The sequence below is a fragment of the Phoxinus phoxinus genome (assembly GCF_949152265.1).
Source record: "Phoxinus phoxinus genome assembly, chromosome: 22".
NCBI lineage: Eukaryota > Metazoa > Chordata > Actinopteri > Cypriniformes > Leuciscidae > Phoxinus > Phoxinus phoxinus.
The window spans coordinates 15,144,830-15,169,010 of record NC_136897.1 but is presented as its reverse complement, the minus strand read 5'-3'; the positions used below and the strand labels follow the sequence as shown (position 1 = coordinate 15,169,010).

At 37.6% G+C, this 24,181-nt stretch overlaps 1 protein-coding gene across 4 annotated transcripts in view; it reads left to right on the top strand.

The window, feature by feature from the left end:
- fgd5a (FYVE, RhoGEF and PH domain containing 5a) overlaps positions 1-24,181 on the top strand; it is a 79,702-nt gene that overhangs the window by 16,521 nt on the left and 39,000 nt on the right. For 2 of the 4 annotated variants that reach the window (XM_079596520.1, XM_079596519.1), the window contains exons 1-5: positions 7,438-8,269; positions 9,747-12,415; positions 19,488-19,605; positions 21,759-21,817; positions 22,269-22,299. In XM_079596520.1, coding sequence (XP_079452646.1) covers positions 9,819-12,415; positions 19,488-19,605; positions 21,759-21,817; positions 22,269-22,299 — 2,805 coding nt within the window. In that variant the 5' untranslated portion in view covers positions 7,438-8,269; positions 9,747-9,818. Of the gene's footprint in view, positions 1-1,155; positions 1,251-4,854; positions 4,922-5,773; positions 5,833-7,437; positions 8,270-9,746; positions 12,416-19,487; positions 19,606-21,758; positions 21,818-22,268; positions 22,300-24,181 lie in introns of those variants that run through there. The other 2 variants (XM_079596517.1, XM_079596518.1) reach the window with 2 other exon arrangements.

Here is a 24,181-nt window from a genome sequence, read left to right as displayed (position 1 = left end):
AACGTCCAAATATATTCAGAGCACCCATGGGTCTAAATGAATTAGCGGTAGAGGGGTTATAAATGAAGTAATAAATGAAAGAGAGAGCGAGAGAGAGGGGGTCATAGTCATCCACTCCTGTGGTGAGCCCAGTTGGCACTATCTAATGCTTTTGTACTTGGGCACACACATAAAAACAAATATACAAAATGAATACAGTTATGTTGCACAAAACCTCTTTTGAGCATGTATATATATGCAGACAAACTCCATAAACTGTCACATGAAATCCCACAGCTTCCACTGAAGCTCACAGCACATATACTACACTTTTATGGGTGGCCAAGGAGACGGCGGACAAGTTTTTTAATCTTACCTTTATTGTATGGGGTCCTAGGTGTGGGATATATTTTGACAAGATGAACAACACAATAAAGCAGAGTTTTCTTTTTATGTCATCTTTATTTCTCTACGTCAGTTTCTCTTTTTGCCTTTGCAGCGGATTGACCCAATTTTTCTATTTGCTGTCAACTTTATAAACAAATGAACAATTGGATGACATGTAGAGACTGTCTGTAGTTGATAGAAACTCACTTTTAACCTGCGTTTCCATTGGTTATAAAAAGCTTGTCGTGGAACAGGAAGATGATGTAATCACACTTCAGCATTTTGGATGGCACGACTTTTTGGTTGTTAGTATACCCAAAAAGGAAAATTATCTACTCTCAAAAGGGAACGTTTTAAGATGCGGTCATTTCTGCAAAATTTTACAGGCAAAAAAGGTCTATTGATTACATGATTATGTGGATTCCTTTTTTACAGTATTTTACTGGTAAATATGACCGCACCTTTAGAAATACTTGATGACCATGACATCAAAAAGTTGTAACTGAAGAGGTGATACTCTTATAATAATGGATGTGAAATACTTAAAGAAGGTGTAAAAGCAAAAGAGAAACATTGAACAATTGAAATAGTCTGTGCTGTGCAAGTCCAGCATGTCTATATTATTAATGGTTCTGAAAAAGACAAGAACATGAATAGAAATTCAGCAAAACATTTCTGCTGATGTGGTGCAAGTGTGTGAATAAAGGATGATCTGTCATTGCCTGTTCATCCTTGACTGCATGTTCAAGCTGGAAAATAATGTGTGTGTGTTTAATGTGTATAAAACAGGCATGGTTTTTAAAGATGACCTCAGCAAAGGTTGTCCCCATCTCATTGAATGGACATGAGACACTGACTCCTGAGGGAATACCAACAGAGCACTGGTGAGCGTCACCTTACTTTACCTTCAGTATAGTACACTTTATCAGGTTCCAGTCATCTCACCTCAGAAAGATCAGTTGTGTTTCAATATAGCTGACTGATTATGGCAGAATTGAGTTTTGCAGAAAGCGACTGGACAGATCTTTGCATTGATTTACCAAAAGTGGGCATGTTAGGTGTGAAACTATTTGTATTGTGCACTAATTGCAGTCCACTGTTGTGAAATTATTGATTATTGGTCATTGAAAATGACTGATCTGAATCTGTCCTACCTTGTTTCCAAAATGCAATGATGATAATGCCTTTCTGTGCTGCACTGTCTGATCTTGTCTTGCCCCCAAATCATTTTGATTCCAAAGGATTTATTTATTTAGGGAAAAAAACAAGCCTATAACAATCACCCATCTGATGCTTAACACTCTAAAAACCAGCTTTACAGTCTATCAAAGACTTTTTTTTTTTTTTTCATGTGGGCTGGGCAAAATATTCTTATCTGTCCAATCTGTAAGAGTCACAGGCTTTGGAAACAGCCAACCTTGTAAAAATAGAAGTGAATTTAATGTTCTGATTGTGCAATTGTAGTGCACTTCAAATTTGAAAAGTATATTTTAACAACTGTACTTGCAGATAATGGAATATTAATGGAATATAAGGTCACTTGAGTACTAAAAGAGAGTACCGTACACTTTTATTTTTAAAAAGTGCACTAATAATGTGTTATTAAAGTAGTATACTTTTGATGTGTTGACTATCATTCTAAAGCACATGTAAAAAAGGCTAATTGATTATAATTGTAACTGTAGTTAAAGTTAATATATTTTTAATATACTAAATTGCATCTTCATCATTACAAATGTGTAATTATAAAATATATTAAGATACATTACATTTAAGTTTCAATAGAAATGACATTAAAGTAAGCGATATTTTAGTTTACCTTAAATGATTGTCGGTACATTTGGCCGGACACTTTAACCCTTTAACTGTCATTGTTCTAAATATATAATGGCAACCATCCTTAACCATATTTCAACCAAGACAATAGAAGTAAAAAAAATAATGATGTACTTAAGTCCAATTTAAGTGAAAAAAGCAATCTAAAGTTGCTAATTTAATAAAAATGCACACTATAATACATTTATTTAATTGCAATGAATTGTGTCAGAATGTAACTAAATTTACATTCAGTTCACATTAAGTATATTATTTTAAAGTATATTATTTCCATAATAGGTACTCTTTTTAAAAGCATGCTAAAGTGTCAATTCTAAACTTTGTACAAGGGATATGCAACAGATACTTTATTTTATTCATTTATTCCCATTTTAATGAAGTACCAAAAAAAAAAAAAATCATGTGCATGGCAAATATGGCATGTCCAATAAGCCTTGCAGAATATATCAAGATGCTTTGTTTGCATTGAACTATACAGTTTTGTACTTGTCAATAAATTCACATCAAGTATTTATTGAGAAATGTGATTTGCCTATGATTGTGCCGGCCTAATTTCACCTTCATTGCTTAAGACGTTTAGATAAATGGGAGTGTCTGACAGCCAAGGTCAAAAGAGGTTAGAAAACACCGATATTTTTAAACTTAGTATCTGCATCCGTTCAGTCTCATTTGGCTGAAAGATGTTAAAACAGTCACAGGAAAAAGTAAATTCAGCCTAGGGGACTTTTTTACACAGTGGTATTGTTCCCCTTAGGACCTGCAGAACGAAAGATCAGCAAATTGGTCTTGCTAATCAGCTTGGAAATTATTATTTTACACAGACCTGAGATCTGTTTTCGTCTTGGATCAGAAGAAATATCATTGTGGCCTAATGAGGGTGTAGCTGTACTGCGCATGTGTTTGTGTTTGCATTAGAATACTAAGTAAAACAGAATGTGAGAATGAATGTGACGGGAAAGGGCAGCCAGGCACTCTGCACAATTTTTCAAAAGAAATCAAACTCTCCAGGGTCCATAAATCTATTGTGCTAAAGGCTATAGGCTAGTGTTTGACTGGCCCATTGTGCTACGCTTTTAAAGGCCAAGCCACAAGTCTTTTTATGAGGCTTCTTGAGACTTTTATTTATGAACGGTAAATCGATGTTATTACAGTGCAGCTCTGAGGATTGTGTCTTTCTGAGAGGGGTATGGTGACTTGTTATCAAGAATCAAGACTTGCCCTCCTGCTTAGCATAACCCACCTGTTAGAAATCTCACTAATCACTCTATCTCTCCTACGCAGTTACTCCAGTCATTTATTCGCCTCTCAACATCTGAAAATAGCAATATATCTCCATGATAATAATGCAGCCTTCACATACCATCGGAAATTTCTTTCCCACTTCTGAAGTCGTGATTGCGAGCTCATCGCGTTCAGGTGCTTTTTTGTTGGAAAGAATAGGAATGGAGGACACCAGCTTTATTTATGCCTAAATTTTAAATTAAAGGAAGCGAAGCATCCCATTTGTTGACAACTACTGTATATAAACATGATAAACCCCAACCTGCTGCTGACGATTCCGGAATGTTGATCAAATACATGCTGTGTATAACACATAGCCTATGCTTCAAATGGTTATTCATATATGTACTACTATGGACTACTAACAAGAAGCTGTTGTGAAATAAACTAATAAAGAATACCATTCACAGCGGTAATTGTACTCCCCTTCCCCAGTTTATGGCACGCACATCTCTAAAACTCTCCCCGTTTTACATTTAACGTAATATGACTGTTTCAGAGCACTGGATTTTAGGAGTGTAAATAAGATAAATAAGAGTGCTTGTTCAAAATAAAGAAAAAAAGAAAATGACAAATCTTTTCAAATTTCTTTGAAAGTTCTTTGAATTTTCTGCCATTTTCAAGCAAAGTTTAAATTAAATGTCTAAATTAAATAAAGTGTCATGGTTTAACCAATTAAAAATACAGTAATAACATATTTCTTCTAAATTGAATATGAGTAAATGTATCTTAATAATTGTTTTATATTATATTCAAGGTCAAATGTTTCTTTTCATTTTTTTTCATAAATATCAAGTAAAAAAAAAATCTGCATGTTGGTTGAATAATAATAATATATATATAGTTAAATATTATTAAATATTACGATTAACCCTTAACATGAATAATATTAAAATATTTTTTCTGTGAAATAATAATAGAAGATTGTGTCAACCTACATAATGTTTCTCTTTTCAAGAATGTATTCCCATATTGTGGCTTTTTTCTTCATTATGATATCTGTGCAATCAATTGATCCTTACAGAAAGACATTGACCCTATTAATGCAAATGAACACAAGGTTAAAACGGCTGCATAACAGATTGTCACAGTTGCTCTATAATCTTTAACTACACATATGCACTCTTCTATAACCCTGCATTGCCAGCGGTGTCGTATTGATTTGGCTTGAGAGGTCTTGGACTCCACAGGGAGAGCAGTCTTTGTTTGCTATTTTTGATGAAGTGCTGACTCCTGGCTTCACCTGTTTTTCTCCGGCAGTGTGTCATTGGTCGAGGGACTGGGGGGAAGGTGAGAGTGTTGTTTCTGTAGCTGTGCTTTTGAGTTGCCTAAGAGTGCTGATAACATTTTCTTTCATGTTCTCTCCTATAGGGGAATATGACTGTCTGACACCTGGAGATCCCAGACTGGAGTGGAGCAATCCGTTTTCTGTTGCAGAGTAAGCTCATATTAATGAGTAATTAAAATGATTGGTGCTAATAAAAAAGTTTCTTAATTGGAATAGCTTATAAGATAAATGGATGGTCAATGAAGTTATCATCATTTTAAAAAATGTAATCCATCAATGGACCCATTTCACATTTCCGGGGTTCTCAGAAAAGGAAATCTTTATAGTTGGGTAAACTTCAATAGTTGAGAACAGGAGACGACAGCAAATATCATTTTTGTATTTCCAATTGATCCAATATCAAAAGACAAAAAGTTTCCACGCCTTTCCAAAAGAGGGGAAAAAATATAGAGAGATTGATTATGTTGTCAAGTTTGTCACTCCCTCCACTGTTGTATTAGAAGCATCATTTACTGACAAGGTAATATAACACAATATATAGCATTATAAATGTGTATTACATATATATATATAAAAAAATATGAAAAACTTTGATTTGCAATGTTGATAACACGTCATCACAATCTGTGAAAAGGGTCCATATAGTTTTCTTGTTTTTAAAACTAGCCAATATGTATTAAATGTAATTATGTAACAGAATTTGACACACATCAGTGAGACTTCCTTCTGTGAAAACATGTTGCAGTTCTAACTGTCCGAATGTACCTTCTCAGTACAATAATACCCTGCTTTTTTCAGCCCGTCAGAATTTAGAAACATTCAGTGTGTTCTTTTAAAGGCAGGTGTTATGAGAAGGGTGGTGAGAGACTCATACGAGCTCTGGGAAAAAAGTCATTGACCCTCTTTCCCAATCAGTTTCCTGTTTAGGTTCAGTTCTGTGAATACATGTGTGTGTTTATGAGTAAAAAGTTGGTTTCTGACATGTTTTTCCTCTTATCCCAGGCATGTGCCATAATGGAGCCGTCCAGGTGGAGGGGAACAGAGCTCTGCGGATCTGTTCGGTCAGAAATATTTGTTCACAGAAGTCTAAAAACATGTTTTTCTCTTGTGCATATAGACCACATCTGCTGGGTTTTTTATCTTAGGGCTATTCTTTCAGTCACCCCTTCAGTTACAATGCCTACAAACACACTCCGCTATGTGCCCGTCCCCACAGACGAAAACACATTTGTCTGATAAAACGCAAAAAAGGTCAAATTTCGTGGCATAGTATACTTTCCAGTAAGGGACACAATTAGCACAGCAAAAGGCCAGCTGTATGCTATCTTTAGCTGTGGTTTGCCATTAAAAGAACAAAAGAAGAGGCACATTAGCTAGGAACGGACCACTATAGCAGAGTATCAGTCTAACGTGATAAAGCTTGAGTAATTAATATTGAAAATGTATTCTGAAATATCAGGTTGTTTTAAAGAACGCTGTTTTATGAGAAAGGAGATTTCTGTTAAATGTTGTTATTCAAGCTGTCGGACAGTTTACAGGAATAACAATGCTTCCTGTGAGAGCTCATGTGACTGTAGCTGTTGTAAATATTTGTCTTGAGAGGGGTCAAGGCCACAAAACAATTATTTTATGGTGTTTACTAATGTCTAGCTCACATTTGTCCATTTCTGAAGCCGTAGAGAATAGCAAAAGATGATATTAATTAAAAGTCATTGCAGGCAGTCATGTTTTTAAATTGTGAAACATATGGCCTGCTCCCTTGTGCTACACTCCTACATCTTAGCACTGCTATGCTATTGTTCATGGTGTTCATCTGACCTTCAGATAGAGAGAAAGAAAGAGAGAGAGAGAGAAATATGAATATGAGTCCTGTGGAGGTATAAATAATATGCCCTATGGAGTTTGCCACCTAATGTTTGAGGGTTTGGCTTGTGATATAAGCTGTCAACATGGAGCCCCAGGTGGCTGACAGTTTTCTCTCCTGAGTTTCAGGACTGTTGTCTGCCCTTGAACACAGAACTGCAGCATCTCAGCTGGGGGTTATCTAGTCTTACAATTCGGTGTTCATTAGGCTTTAACAAAGGCTCTGTCAGAGAATATCTGATTTGGTGGATACTAGCCAATATGGCAACGATTTGTCTGAATGGACATCTTGTTGTAAAGGAGAAGCAATGTTGACTTTTTAATAATCATTTTAATTCTACAGAATGTATTTGATGTCATGTATTTTGAGTCAGGCCCATTTCATGCATTTTAAATGCAACATCCACACAAAATGTTATTTTTTTATCGTGATTATTGTTGGTAAGTGTTTGCCTAAGAAGCTGAGAAATTGTGCATTCACATATCTAAATTTGTTCAGTCCAATCAAGTCATTCCTTCTTGCAGACCGCTGACAAGCTGAGTTTTTTTCTTCCTTCTTTCATGTTAGGGGAGTCAGGACTATCACCATGGGTTTTTAAAAAATGGTGCATCCCTTGGACTGTTTTAATCTAAAAATACTCATTGAATTAGTGCTCTTCTATCAGTGTGAAGTTAAATTAGGGAAAAAATGTGTGTTAACAGCAGCACACTGGTTCATTTGTTGCTAAGGAAGCGTTGCCTGTTGTGCAGGAAAGAGGGATAGCAGTTTCCTGTTATGAAGAGAGGTTTTTAAAGAGCTGCTTTCCTCCAATCAGGCAACAGATGAGCAGAAAGGAAGCCTGGCTGAAAGCATTTAGAAAAACTGTTTTTAGAACCGGTTTTAGGAACATTTGTTTAACCAAATTACATTAAATAGTCTTTGAAAGGCTACTAACAAAATTATTGCCTTATTTAAAAGCCAGTTTTTTTAAAACACAATTAAGTAGGGCAATTAACCTTATTGATAAAACTTCGGGCATACACATACCTATAGCTGACGATTTAAGCCACGTTTTCTAGGGTATGCAACTAAATAGAATGACGATGTGGTAGTACAAACGCAGTTTGATTCGATATTTCGAGCTTTTTTTCCGTGAGAGTCAGAAATCCTCTAAATCGGATCCTGAAACATACCATATCGCTGCAGTAGCCTAATGGAGCAGTTTTTCTTGAAAGTGCCATACGCCAATTGATGGTTATTGGCATTAGATGTTTTTCTCTGTGGTTTCGGTCATCGATCCTTGTATTCCCGTGAGGGAGACTCGCTGTACCTCCTCAGGAAGCGCGCGGAAAACACCTTCAGTCTCCACGCGCAGATTGGAGAGCTCGCGCATCTCTCTCATTTCTTAAGGCGGAAAGCGCGCGGATCTGAAGAGACCTGCTGCAACAGTCGATAATAAAACTGATATTTTTGGTGGCACGGTGTCGAATAAGTGATGAAGTGTTTATTGTTTACTTCTCAAGCTTTATGACAAATGTCCCGGGAGTAAGTTCACGGCACCTCTGGATATACTGTTGCTTCTGCGGAATATCAAGGAATAATGTGGAAATATTTCAGATGCCACGGTGGATGACACTCGACAATGTACTACGCAGGTATGAAAACAAATAGTTCTGAGTTAACTTTTCAATACTGTTAAATTGGTTTACTTTTGCGAATGTGTGAACTTAAGCATAATAAATAGACTACATCCCGTTCTGATCGCAATATTGAAGAGCCTATTCTTGAATGCATGCGTAATAGTGAAAAAAGTTAATGACATAGGAAATAACAGTTTTCCCCCCATACAGTTGACGGTGTGTTAATTAAATTACCAGTATATTTTAAGAACTACCGTAGTCCTTGTTGCAAAAATATATAGACATTTTAATTTTAGTCATAATAGTTATTATGAACGATATAGTGATGCTGTATTGAGTGATTTTTTTTCTAACATAATGATACACTAATATATATATATATATATATATATATATATATATATATATATATATATATATATATATATATATATATTAGTTCTAATAATACATATTTATAAATGCTCAGAATTTAATTTATGATTTAGTCACATTATGTTAATTCAGTCTATTCTGAATTATGTTAATTCAGTTAGTACTGTTCACTCAGCTGGTATGACTAAATTAGCAAATAAAAATGGTTGACACTTAATATGAGCCCATATATGAGATTAAACAGTAAATAGTTTGTTTCTCCCTTTATTCCTCCTATTGTGTTTAACCATTTGTTTTAAGTGAATTCTTGTTGCATAATTCATATCCTGTTATTTTGCCAAGGGGACCTTAGTTGGGATGTTGATGTTTCTCTTTTTATTGTTCTTCAACGCACTGAAACGACCTTTTCAGCAAAAAAAAAAAAAAAAAAAAAATCCAGTCTGGGGGTGGTTCAGGGGTGGGATTTATAACTGGACAGTGAATCATGGGAAGACTGACGAGAAGGATGTGTATTTGTGTTGTGCAAATCTGTGCTCTTGTAGAAAAAAATGGGGAAGGGGTTCATGGAGGAGACAGGGTGCACTGTTAATGTCCTTCCCCTTTGCACTTCCTGTCCGCAGTCCTTCCAGGAGAGTCTGCTGGAATAGTTAATTAGTTGTGTCAGGAAACAACATCTTAGCAGGGTGAGCACCAAGTGCACGGTGAGTTTAATAGGACGTGCGTCAAGCCAGGTAGAAAATAACAGGAAAAGACCAGGGGAGTATGAGTTTTGTTAAGAGAAAGGGTGTGTTTCACCAAAAATGGCCCTCAGGTTAACCCTTTATGAGAAGATGCACATCAGAGTTAATTGTTGTGATGTTATTAAAATGTTTTTTCACTTTGTTTTATGGTTGTGAAAATTGTTCAGTGTGACTGGATTGAGCATATAATCACTTCATTAAGTTTTAAGTTCAGAAGTTGCAGTTCATCAATCAAATGGTCAATGTAGATCAATCAATTCTTTAAAGGAGCAGCTGAACTCATAATGGCATATTTATAGGTTCTTTCATTTATTTCTATTGCAAAGATATCCAATTCAACAATGAAATGTTATCTTCTTTTCTCTTTCTATTTGCAGATTTTTAGCAGCAATTGCAAACTTCTCAACCAAAGACAAAGCCATTTGACTATAACTGTGTGCTCCACCCTGATGTCAAGGCCTTGTCCTTCCACCCGAGGTCCTAAACCTCCTGTGGCACCCAAACCAAGGTTAGCCTCTGAATTGAGCCAAAGCATTGTGGGTAATGGGGACATAACATCCTCTGGTAGACTGGAGCTGAAGCAGGACAATGAATCAGATGTCACACAGGATGAAACCGATGCATTCAGAGAAAACTGTACGGATGATCACATGGAGAGCGACATATCTGACACTAACCATGACACAACTTATTATAATGAAATAGAAAAAGAATTACAAATGCCAGCGGATGAAACAGTGGGTGAGGATGATGGTAAAGATGAGATCACTGAAGTGCCGCATGCAGCCTCTTCAAATTTGTCAGAAAGGGATGATGAACTTCTTGATTCTACAGATGAAGACCACAGCAAAAACACTGATGATACCAAGCCAGCTGAAAATAGAGAAGATTCTTATAATGTACTTGAGGACACCTGTGCATGTTCTGAGAATGAGACACCTACTAAAGATCAGCCTCCAGATGAATGTCAAAGTCCGTATGAAGAGATTGAGGAACAACCATCAGACAGTTTTCAATGTGCCAATGATCAACATGAAGAGGACAATAGGGCAGCCACAAACTGTGTTCTTCAAGAGGCAGAAGAAGATGAGACTGGGCTTTTTTCAAAGGCTACAAACTGCAGTCAACCCTCACTGTGTGAGGAATACCCTTATGACATTATCGGCACAGTGGATGAGAACAGCACTTGGCAGGCAGAACGTGCAACCAAAGACCCATCTGGACGCTTCAGGTTTGCAGATGAGACACAAGACGCATTTGAGCCCTACTCTGTCATAGAGGTTGTGCCAAGTGATTTGACATGCACCTCTGATCCAGAAGCAAGATGCACTGATGAAGAATCCAGCAATGAGAAACCAATGGACTCAACAGAGGGAACATCAAACCAAGAACCTTACTACGTATCATCGGAGGATGTGGCAGAGTTGGAGGAGGAACAGGCAAAGTTAGAAAATGGTGCCTCGCAACCTGCTACTGAGGGTGAAGAGATGACAAAAAACGAAGGGGTGAATGATTATGCTGATATTGAAGACCATGATGGGGATGATCAGCAGGTGGAATGTGTTTCATCTGAAGATTATGTCGAGATAGGAGACGAAGATGAGCCAGTAAACATGGAGAAGAAAACCAAGTGCAAAAGTATAAGGGAACGATCAGCTAGACGGGGACAAGCCCTCTTGAGTCAGAGGAACAGCTGCCAGCCACGTCTGAGACTTTGCAACATCACCGTTCCTGCTGACTTAGATTTAGGCAGAACTCCAGAACTTACAAACCGTTTGGTTTTTGCCCATACCACGGAAGCATTTGAAGAGGACATTGAAGAGCTGGACTGCCATATTGTGCCTTTCTTTGAGGAATCAGACACAGAAAGTGACGAACACATTTACGAGGAGGCTGGCTTTGACTCAGAAGGTGAGAACTTTATCTCTATGGACAGGAAGAGCATTGTGACGAGATCTCGTTCGCTCTCTTGGAAAGTACCTGGATATGTTCCTGAGACTGTGCCTGAGGAGACGGGCACTGAGTACCAATCTCATGACTACTACACTGTGGCCTTGGATCAAAATGGAGATCCACATCCCAAGCTTTCAGATGAAACAGAGGCCAACCGAATTATTCCCTCATTAAAGCCAAGGCGCTTTCTACTTTCTCCTCGATCGCTTTCTGTTGAGGGCAGAGATTTGCCATTCTCAGGACACTTTGAGGGTGAGAAATATCCTAGAGAGGAATGCAGATTGCAAAGAAAAGATGACACACTTTCTTTGCCTTGTGTCATTACTTCCTCTGGAAGCTTTTCTCAAAGAAGTCACCAGTCCTCCAGTGGTGTGTCGACACCTACATCTTTAGTCGATATACCACCGCCCTTTGAGTTAGCTTACATAACTAAGAGGCCTGTGACCAAAAGCTCTCCATCACTTCTAATCCAACATGAGTCTCCTGACAACCCCAAAAAGAAGACAACATCATTTAAGCGTTTCTTGGCTTTAAAATTTAAGAAAAAATCAGAAAGCAAAGCCCGTGGAGATGGCAGTGTCCGCTCCTCAAGGTCATCATCTGAATCTAGCCACCATGGGCCCATTCGAGTGCTGGAGCTTGATCGAAGAAGTACAAGTGGTTCCCCTCAGCTACAGTCCCATGTGGGAAAGCCACAACACAACTCAGAAATACCCACCTTTCTGCTTTACAAAGAGAGGCAAAGAAGGCAAGGTGCACCCAAGAGTTACAGCAACAGGGGTATAGCCAGAGTGGAGTCCTTTGAGGACCGCTCTCGGCTCCCCTTCATGCCCCTACCCCTCACTAAGCCTCGCTCCATCTCCTTCCCAAGTGCAGATACTTCTGACTATGAAAACATTCCTGCAATGAGCTCAGACTATGAGAATATCCAGATTCCACATGGGCGGCCCACTCGGGCAGTCACTATTACAGATTTCTTCGATGACCACAATCGGACCGCAGCACATGCCAATGAGAACGATGGCTATGTGGACATGAATAGCTTTGCAGGAATAGAAAACAAGACCACCACTCAAGAGCAAGACACTGAAAGGTATAGTCAGTCTTTTATAGAACTACATAATTAAAACTGCATATTTTCCATGTTCATTATAATACATAAAGAGATCTGAAATGAACTATAATAGGAAGACTTATTTCTGTTTAAATCATCAGACTGTAGCATAAGATTGTCTAGAGAGTTATATTTTGAATGCTGAAACCCCTTCCTCTGAACACAATGGCAATACCATCACACAAGTCTGGAGGAAGTGCTGGCCAAAACAATGTTAACAGGAAATTAGGCAAGTGTTTGGTCACTCTGATAGCTCAGCTTGCACCTCTCTCTGTCTCAGAACACTTTCTGTAATCTTCCTGACTGAATAAACAAGATTTAAATTATTACAGATATACTAGACTACATCATTAAATATTGGACAGATGTACATACGGTATTAGGTCTGGGAAAAAATATATAGATTTCTTGATTTTAATCAATTCTCATTTTTATAAACCGTTATCGATTCTTAAATCCCAAGAATCGATCCTTTAGTTTATCCTGTTTTCAGTTGATGAATGAACAGAACATTGTAGCGAGCCTCCCATCCAATAAATCACAATAAGCTTTGTTCTTTGTTACTTTTGATATGAAAGAAAGTGTCAGATTACGAAATCTGTCCATTTTAAATAGAAATTCCAACAATAAATACCGTTTTGGTGCTTTTTAATGTGGCGTGATGATCGCTGTTGCTGACTCAGATCAATCGAAGTGGCATCTCTTTTACTTTACTACTAGTTACTGCATGAAATAAACATAAATGAACATCAGAAGGTATGATAAAACATACAACTTCAGTACAACTTTCCGAAATCTGTATCATGTATCATGTAATTGCTCAATCAGTGTTTCAACCACGGAAAGATGAGCTTGTGAACAATATATCACATAATGTTACATTTACCTCAGCAAAACCATCCAGGGACCATAAACTTGTTAGTTAGCTAAAAAAATTTAACTTTAGAGAGGAGCATTTTGCTAAATACTGTATATGCACCATATTACATCCATCAAGTTTTTATGACAGCCGCCATTTAAATGTTTATATTTCAAAAAACATAATTGTAAAGTTAGTATTATAACTTTATTATTATAAAAACTTCCTTGTGTGTAATTTAAGTGTTTGTATACAAATCAGTTAATTTTAACCTTCAATATTATAGTAAAATGGTTCCAGCTGATTCCCTGTATAGTTTAGTTGTTTTAGATTTTTTTTCTTTGAGAAAATTTGTCATGTACTGTACCTGACATACATCCAAAATAATCAATATCGAATCGAATCAGAATCTAATCAAATTGCAAACTTGTGAATTGAAATCGAATTGAATCATGAAATTTGTGTCAGTATCCAGCCCTATATAGTATACTGGATTTTTTTGGACAGATGAAGTTGCAAAAAAGCTGTCCATGTTCATTAGTAATCAAGCAATATCACACTCATAATTGTGAAATTTGGCTTGCATCCTTGCCGATATTCAGCACAATAGCATGGTTGTTAATGTTATATTGCTTTTTGCTAAAGTTAAAAGTGAACAACTTACATTTTAGACACATTATGGCCCAGTTGTGTTATAATTTTGCAATGCAAGATCAACTGGCTGGAAAGCCATTAACTGTTATTTAAATTAGTGTATAATGAAACAAAATTACTTGCCAAACACTTACGCTGTGGGTGCTCTGTTGTGCATGTGGTAGTGGAGCAGCCTGTGGTATTGAGTTTCATTGGTTGAAAAGATGGACTATGCTTGCAGGGTAGCTTATCTGATTTTCCCATTTGCAGGATTTGATGGTACATTTGTTGGAGTACCCTATCTGTGTGAGAAAGAATACAATGCAATGGTTCAATGATACAAATAGTACGGGAAGAAAGTGGATTAAACTTTAAGGCTATTTTTCTCCTTTATTGCAATGCTCTCACAGCCTGATGCAGCTGAGTGGAGGGGAATAGATGAGAAAACCGGTGGAGAGTTTTCTGTTCTCTGCATGAGCTTTTTGGTAGCATGTAGTGTTAATAAACCAAATTCCCCAAGTGTTTTTCTTTTATTGGGCTTTTGGGAGATTTGAGGTTTTAGAGTGGTTTAAAGACAGATGACTTTCTGACCTTCTTTTGACCGTATGACCCTCTCTGCTCTCACTTTACCACCCTAGAGTCATCATTAGAAACCTCTGCTCGATTACCTCCAGTGTAGTCAAAGACCCTGACTGTTTCAAGTGGCCTCTGGGTTGCTTTTTAATCCGATTTTCAGAGAAACACAAGGGAAATTTCCAGAATCGCTTGTAATGTTGTTAGTCTCTCCATTGTTTATCACTCACATTCAGTTTCACATGCAGTACATGCAGTTTTTGGAAAAAATATATTTTTCATGATTCTATCAGATAACAGAAAAGATTTCGTTGCAAGGCGGAGGGGATGTGATTTTGATTAAGGATTATGGGCCCTACTTTAACGATCTAAGCGCACGCATACTTTAACGATCTAAGCGATCTAGGGCGTGTCTGAATCCACCTTTGCTAGTCTAACGACGGGAAAAATGGTCGGTGCGTGCGGTGCATGGTCTAAAAGGGTAGTCCCTATTCTCTTAATGAGTAATGGGTGTGTTTTGGGCGTAACGTGAAATAGTCTCATCTCCCATTCCCTTTAAAAGCCTTTGCACTCGCACCTTGGCGGATTGCTATTTACATAGCAAAATTTGCAAGCGGAAAGACTGAACGTGTCTCCAGAACGCAAACAGATCAGCTTGTGTGCGAGGTTAAAGCGCAAGCAGACCATCTACGGGGCAAGCCGGATTCCACCATATCTTTATGTACACAATATTAATCTTTTACATTGTAATACTTTTATTTTTAATAGTTGGCTAGACTGCTGCCCGTCCCTGTGTGTGTAATAAGCAGTGTACGTACGTTGTGACCCGCCTATAGGCGCATATTACTAATGCGCCCTTAAAATTTGTTTATTTTTTATTTTAAGGGCGCATTAGTTATATGCGCCTATAGGCGGGTCACAATGTGCGTACACTCTGCTTACTACACACACAGAGGGACGCAGTCTATTTCAGTTGCCTCAAAATAGTAATGCGCCTGAACACACCTCATTTTCAGACCAGAACACCCATGGGCGCACAGATGGGTGCAAATACATTTGCTATTTTAACAATGTGGCGCAGAACGTGAAAATGATAACTGCGTCGGGCTGAAATTTGAAAAAAAAAAACGTGCCGCTGCATTGTGCTGGGTGTATGATAGGGCCCTACGAGTAATAAAATCCATTACTAGAAGTTAAATGAAGTGATAGCTTGATCACATTAAGAATACAGTAGGATTTTTTTCCACATGGACATTTTTTGGTTAAAATTCATGCTTGGTGTGAATAGGCATACCATCCTTTACCTAACCATACCATGAATACGTATTTGCAGGTATTTTACTTCAGTCTGTGCTTTCAGCTTTTACCAGTTAATCGTTATTGACTTATTTTTGAGTACTAGCCTGCTAGGGATGGTGTGAATGCTCACTACTTTTGGATATTACCCCTGGCTAAAGTGTTTATGTGCCACACTTTTGAGCATCCTCCATTATTCAGAAGAGGATATGGGAGCCAGGGACCTTTTTTCTGGTGACATTATTGACTCATTGTGTTGCTGTGCAATCTAACAGCATTGCATGTTTGCAAATGGGTCTATGTGTCTGCACCATTAGCCGCTCTGTGTCCCAAGAGAATCCTCCGTCACTGCTGATGTTCTGTCTGTTTTTGTTTGTCGTATTTTGAATGCCTGCAGAGAAAAATTGACATTGCCACTTTGGTGGATGGAGACACAATGACAGGACAGTGATTGATTGCAGATGTATAAAGAAAGAATATTTTTCATGCCCAAGCCAATCAGAGAAACGTTTTGTACTCTTTGCTGGTCCCAAAGGACAGTGGGAAGTGTGAGAAGATGATTCAGGAAAAATGTTGAAACTCCTTTTTATAGTTATAAATAGCAACTATAGTGTATAATATTGACTATTACACCTCCTATATTGTATAAATATTTGACATGTCATATTCTTAATGATTCATTTTGAAAGTATTCATATAGAATTTAATAATTAGAATATAATCATCAATAATAATTAAAAATGTAAAACAAAATTGTTTGTTCATGCGTTTAGAAACTGACGATTGTCTAAAGATCTTTGCAGCATTATTATATTATATTTTGAATTGTTTTTGACATTCTCTTGATATGTCTTGATGATTATTATTATTATGCACATTATAGAATAAGAAAATGACCAAACACAAAGCAAGCATAGCAAAAAAAAACATGAAAAAGGAAAAGAGATACTTAGAAAGAAAGTTTGAAACATACATACAGAGAATTGAGAGAAAAAGTATACGTCTTTTCATATCTGTTCTGAATGCTTTCTACATTTTATTGCTCACAAAACTTGGGTGTGGGTCTGGCCGGGCCTGGTCCGGTCCGGTCTGAGTTGGGCCTGGTGCCCAGGGCTCTCAGGTCATTGCCAGGTTATCCCAAGAGAGGACGCACCCAGCCAATGAGCCTCCACACTGCTGTTTACAGGAAATGCAGGACAAGGGCGAGGGGACAGGGTCAGTGGGATGGGGTGGAGACAGGCAATACCGATCTCCCAGACTCCCCTGCGACCCAAACAACAAGGCGAGGTGTGGCAGTCAGGAAAGCAAGGCTACCATAAAGATATTGTTGTTGTCATCGTTCCCAGCTTTCTTCGTGTCTTTTCTAATATTACAGTAAAGACAGGGGTCAGTGTTTGACTTGAATAATATTTACACTATAAAAATGTAACAGATATTTGTTAGAAAGCAGATCCTTTGAACTGAATGTGACGAATTTAAAAGCATTTAACATTAAAGATAAATTAAATAATTCTGAAAAGATGACAAAGCAAACCAATATCCCTGATGATGACGACAGAATTTTCATTTTTGGGCAAGCTATCCCTTTAACACCACCAAACTAAAACCAAGCAAGGATATGCATCTCTGTTCAACCAACACAAACCGTTTTCAACTTTCTCCTCATCTGCATTAAAATACGTTTTGTTAAATGAAGTCTGGTAATGAAGTCATCTCAGCGATGCTTATCTTCTATAATAGCACTATTACACAGATTCAGACAGAGAAACACCATGGTTTCTAATGTATATTTTATTATCAAGAGTTTAAATCAATTGAATTACATATAACAAGCCTCAGGGAAGCATCCGGCAGTCGGACATATAGGTGTGTTATAGGAAATCATTGCACTCTCTGTGTAATTTTCAGCAGTAAATTTAGCTCATGGGTACCTTAAAGCAAACAGCTTAGAGAAGTACTTTGCTCCATAATTGCTTCTCATAAATGGTAATGTTGAAGAGTCTGTGTAAATCGTCACTTTTGGCTGATGGAGGGATTATGTACAGTAGGGTGGCAGAGATGAATGCACATTTTACACACACTTCAGAATTTTCCAATGGCTTTTTTTATTTGCTAAATTAGTATTTTTTGTAAATATACATGTAAATGTTTATATATTATATGTTAATATTGTTTTATTTATAATATTTATTTATTATTATTTATTCTATAATTTTTCACCAGGGTGAAAATGTGTATTGTTGTGTCGTGACAATCCCCTCAGCATAATGCAAAAGACACAAATCATATACCAGTCTGAAAACCAGTTGATAATGTTGATAAAAATATGTTTTGTTTCATCCTGGAGAGGTTCATATGGGCAATTTCAATTTATTTGAAAGATGTGTTCAAAAAACAGCTTGCTTTGTCTTATGCTAACTTTCCCTTTCACTGAAAATGGAGTCCTCAGCTGGTGAGATCACTGAAGATTGTAGTGACGTCCTGCCAGAAGGCTCCTAGATGCATCATCTGGGGCCTTAAAATGAACTGTCACCTTAGCTCGCCCAGTTCAGCTGGCTATGAGCAATGAGCAATTTCCACTTCCACCTCCAGACATTGTGTGTGTGTGTGTGTGTGTGTGTGTGTGTGTGTGTGTGTGTGTGTGTGTGTGTGTGTGTGTGTGTGTGTGTGTGTGTGTGTGTGTGTGTGTGTGTGTGTGTGTGTGTGTGTGTGTGTGTGTGTGTGTGTGTGTGTGTGTGTGTGTGTGTGTGTGTGTGTGTGCGCTTTTCAGAAGCGTACAGTGTCCTTGAGTAGTATGACACTCAGCTGAGCACCTCTAAAGCGTTTATACACTGACAGTATACGCACACACTGATTTGTATTGCTTTTAAATTTGATTCCGTTAATCAATCTTTTAAAACCAAGAATGCAAAAGTGAGAGATTCTTGCTGTTGCCTCTAGATAAGTGTAGGCGCAAGTGCACTCAAAGTTTCCCTCTCATGTGCCCTCCACAGTATATAAGCAGCTTCATTGTGCATATTTGCATATCCTCAGGGCTGCATCTTCTTTTCGGCTTTAAGTGCTCACCACAGGATCACCAAGCCAGCCCTTCATGCCCAACCGTAAACGTCCTCGCAATCTGGCCCCAGCCATCCGTGTTACTACTGTAAGGAGGAGCAGGGGAGGAAAAACCAAATTATTCTCACCAGGTCTTGTTTAAATGAAGAGGGGGAATTTGTTTCTCCTTGGCAAAGGGTAATTTCTGCTCTGCTGGATACCAAAGTGCCCTCTAATTCAAAACATTGTTTTGAGACGGTTTGTTCCGTTGTTTTTGATTTGGAGAGATTGGATGGTTAGTTGTTTGCCACACGCAGTGTTCTGATCGTAACACGTAAATTTCTCCACTGGGCTCTGATAGACACAGTGATAGGGGTTGTCTTTCATTAGAGATTTAATGTTAATTTAAACATTTTTTTTTAGTCTAGGATGAAGGCTAAAAACTAAACTCAGCTCACGAAAGTTTCTGTGCATGTATTATTTGCATTAACTCTAGAGCAGGGACTCATAAGTCAAGATAAAAGTTGGTGCTAATCCCTTTTCAAAACTAAATAAAAATTTGTGTGAAAAGCCTATACGGACAGTACTAACTAATCCAGATTGAGTATAGTGCATCAAATTAACTCTCTCTCTCATGTTTTCATCTATTCTCAGTGCCTACACTGAGCCTTTTCCTATTTGTCCTGTGTCTGCCACTGTGTCCAATGAGGAAGATCATGGGCGTACATCTGAAGAAGAGGACGGTTGTGGAGACCACTGCCCTGACCGACAGGTTAGCTAACAATTTTATCAATTTGCAAAGGCTTGTCAATGCTTACTAGTAGTGGTACATACACTACCGTTCAAAAGTTTTTTGTTGTTAAAGGTGCAGTATGTAATATTGACAGCTAGCGGTAAAAATGGATACTGCAGAACAAATTCAAAATATTGGAGAGAGTTGTTTGCCCCGTCCCCTCCTCCTCAGACTCAACGCTTACACGGGGTGCTAGATTGAGGACACGCAACAGCAACAAGCTCAATTGACAATGGAATGCGATGAGCCGTACACGCTATTTTTTTCCGCATTTTAGTATGTGTTTTAATATGCCTCTGGTCATAGACCTCTTTAGAAGAGTGCCGATGCTTTTTAGTTCTTGTGTATTCTCTGACCCAGTTCGTTTGCTGGCTTTCATAAATGCAATATACTATATTTTCTGCCACCTGGCAACCTGCGGTGTTGAAATACTACTGGATTAATTGGCAGTGGGCAGGATCACACTGAATAAAACAAAAACAGACATTCTGCATTGTTTTTCGGAAAAACAAGTATTTTAATTTAGCATGTTTCCTTAATCTCTGCAAACATATTTTCATGCTTTAGTACAGTAAACAAATAAATTGACAGTAAAGGTGAGAGTCAGAGAAGACATTTACAAAACATTAACATTAACATTACAAAAGATATCTGTTTCAAACAAATACTGTTATAAGAATCCTGTAAAAGTGTATCACAGTTTTAACAAAAATATTAAGCAGCACAACTTTTTTCAACATCTATAATAACAAGAAATTCTTGAGCACCAAATCAAATTGAGCATATTAAAATGATTTCTGATCATGTGATATGTGACACTGAAGACTGGAGTAATGATGCTGAAAATTCAGTTTTGCCATCAAAATAATAAATATTGTATAATACAATATTGCCTTTTTACTGTATTTGTGACCAAATAAATGCAGCCTTGGTGAGCATAAGAGACTTTTTTCAGAAATACTAATCTTACTGACCCCAATCTTTTGAATGGAATGTATTTCAAATTCAGGGCCTGGGAGTCTACAGAAAATCCAGAGAGAAATAAATAAATATTTCTGATTTATTTCATAACAAGATATTACAATATGTATCCTTTCAAAAATTGATTGTACTTGTAGGCAGTTTCTTAATACAGTATTCTGTATTCCTAATACAACATAAATATTCAATATTTAATGTAATAAATACGATTTACCATATTTGGGAGAAAATTCATTATGAATCATTACAAATACTTTGCTTTGAAAGTACTAAGTAGTGGTTTTATCATCGCAAGTAACAAGTACAGTACCCCTTATAACCTTCCGTCACACCATTACCTGAATAATCACAGCTTTAAAGTAGGTAAAAACAAGGACCCTCCCTTTTGAAGTGGAATTCCCTGCGTGTGCAATTGTCTGAGATCCAGGTTCATACATCTCCTGGCAGTCAGTGTAGCGCTGCAGTGAGAGCCGGACCCCACCCCTTCCCTCTGCCACTGTAATATCAGCCGGGGCCCCGGCCTTGTGACGCCTGCTTCCTTGTTTTCTTCGTCTTTAAAAAGAAAAGAATATCTGGGAGTAACCTGTCCCGGCACAACAACAAGCTGGAAAAAATCCAGCGGCATTTTACAATTTCTTTCATTATGGATTTTTATGCATGCATAAAAATTAGCTTAAACCAGATTTTGACAAAACTATTAAAATCTAAACATAGATATGTAGAGTATTAGCAATTATGTTCCAGTCATGTTCTTCTAAATATGTCCGTTCAGTAGTAACACTCGTGTTCAGACAGCTGTGATTAGCTTGCAAATCAATGGTGGATTTGTGCTTGCCATGAACGCAGCCTCTCATCCATAATGCATCTGTGCTTAAAGCGGCATGTCCAGGAAAGCTTTCTCATTTACGTTGTGGTTTAATGAAATAATCAGTCTTCTTTTGACAGGGTTGAATGAGAAATTAGATCAGAATGTCCATCCCTTTCTCCAAATATTTATCTATCAATACATTTATATACCGTATTAATATCATCTATTTATTTCTATTTACTCAGTGCAGTACACTTGCAGCTTTTAGTTACAACACTATGAACTCTTTAAACACTGGGTCTCTTCATTTATCTCTCATGGCTTTATTTTCTGTCACTCTCAGATTGATGGCCGATCCAGAGCCTACTACGTTGCCAAAGACCTGGTGGACTCAGAAAGAGAGTAAGTGTTTGTCTTTGTCTGGATTTGAACACATTTCAGATACAGACCAATTGTGTCTCATGTGATGTCCTTCAGGGATCTTCTTTATCCATACCCTGTCCACATCTTTATCACTGTCTATTCTTGTTCACTCAACAGCTCCTCTGATACTCAAACTGACAGCCTATTACTGGACTGTCTGCCTTAAGTTATTGCATTTCAGCAGCGCCTCAATGAGTCATTAAGCGTGTAGATTTATTAAATGCGATCCGATATAAGCAAGCCTGCTTTTTCTCCTAAGCCCTTCAAATGTATGTGTTATGTATCTCAACTGACTTCATAAATTGGCTGTTTAAATGTTGGTTTTACTTGGATGATCAGGGATATATCTGCTTGACAGAATTGGACAGGTGTTTTGTTCTGTCTTTAAGAGTAAAAAAAAATTATGTCACCTCTTTTCGATTTTCTACAGACATGTGAAGGCTCTGAAGATTCTTCAAGAGGTATGAAAATCTTTTTTTCTTTTTAAAATGTATATATATATATATTCAACTGCAATGGTCGTAGGTGAGATTTTTGCAAAAAGTCTTGCTGACCGCACATTTTTGATAAGTAGTGTAAATTAAACATTCAGCAACAAGTTTGTGCTAACCTAAAAAAAAAATATGGCTAGTAAATCCTTCCACCCTGAGAAATCATTGTGTTTACAGGGCTTTATAACAGAGGTTTATGTTTATCAATGTATACACATATTATCTTGTAGTACCCAAGACCTCTGTGGCCACTAAATACATACGCCATGTCTCTCAATTCTGGCAATGTATACACATCACAGAGATGTTAAAAATAATCCTAAGCCAGTATATTGCTACCAGTCAGTATGCAGGTCATCTGATTTGCTCTTGATCATACTGGCTTGTGCTTCAACCAGTAAAATAGTTTCACGAATGCAACCTTATTAGTTGATTTTTAAGGCAAGCGGCAGTATTACCATCGCTCATACTTAGGCAAGGCAAGGCAAGTTTATTTATATAGCACATTTCATACACAATGGTAATTCAAAGTGCTTTACATAGAAGAAATTAAAATAATCAAAAGAAATAAGAATAATTAAAACAGTTTAGAGTAAAAAAATAAAAATAAAATAAAATAAAATACAGTGCAAACAGTCGGACGAACAGTGGCACAGTGCTCATTCAGTAAATGCAATGTTAAACAGAAGTGTTTTGAGTCTGGATTTGAATGTGGCTACAGTAGGAGCACACCTGATCTCTTCTGGAAGCTGGTTCCAACTGCGGCTGGCATAATAGCTAAAAGCGGACTCTCCATGCTTTGAGTGAACCCTTGGTATTTCTAGTTGATGTGATCCTAATGATCTCAGTGATCTGTTGGGTTTATATTCAGTGAGCATATCTGCAATGTATTGAGGTCCTAGGCCATTAAATGATTTATATACCAGTAATAATACTTTAAAATCAATCCTAAATGTGACTGGGAGCCAGTGTAAAGACCTGAGGACTGGTGTGATATGTTCATATTTTCTGGTTCTGCTCAGGATCCTGGCGGCAGCGTTCTGTACGAGCTGCAACTGTCTTATGGTCTTTTTGGGAAGGCCAGTGAGGAGTCCATTACAATAATCCACCCTGCTTGTGATGAAAGCATGCACAATTTTCTCTAAGTCTTGACTGGAAACAAAGCATCTAATTCTTGCAATATTTTTTAGATGATAGTATGCCGATTTAGTTATTGCTTTGACATGACTACTAAAGCTAAGGTCTGACTCTAGAGACACACCAAGATTCCTGACTTGATTTTTAGTTGTTTGACCTCTAGAGTGAAGGTATGCGTTCACCTTGAGAACTTCATCTTTGTTTCCAAACGCAATGACTTCAGTTTTGTCTTTGTTTAACTGAAGAAAGTTTTGGCACATCCAGCTGTTTACTTCATCAATGCATTGGAACAGGGAGTCAATGGGGCTGTAATCGTTTGGCGATAGGGCTAAATAGATCTGTGTGTCGTCTGCATAGCTGTGGTAAGAGATTTGGTTCTTTCTCATTATTTGGCTCATTGGAAGCATGTACAGGTTGAATAGGAGTGGCGCAAGAATTGAGCCTTGAGGAACTCCGCATGTCATGGATGTCCACTCAGACTTATGGTCTCCTATACTCACATAATAACCTCTCGCTTCTAAGTATGACCTGAACCATTTTAGGACTATCCCAGAAAGACCCACCCAGTTTTCCAGCCTGTCAAGAAGTATGTTGTGATCAACAGTGTCAAATGCAGCACTGTCTGTTGTACTTAGGGTGCAACAGACATGAAATGAAAAGGTCCCATAGAAAGGCTCCTAAATTAGATCTGTGCTTGTGATGTCACTACCTGTGT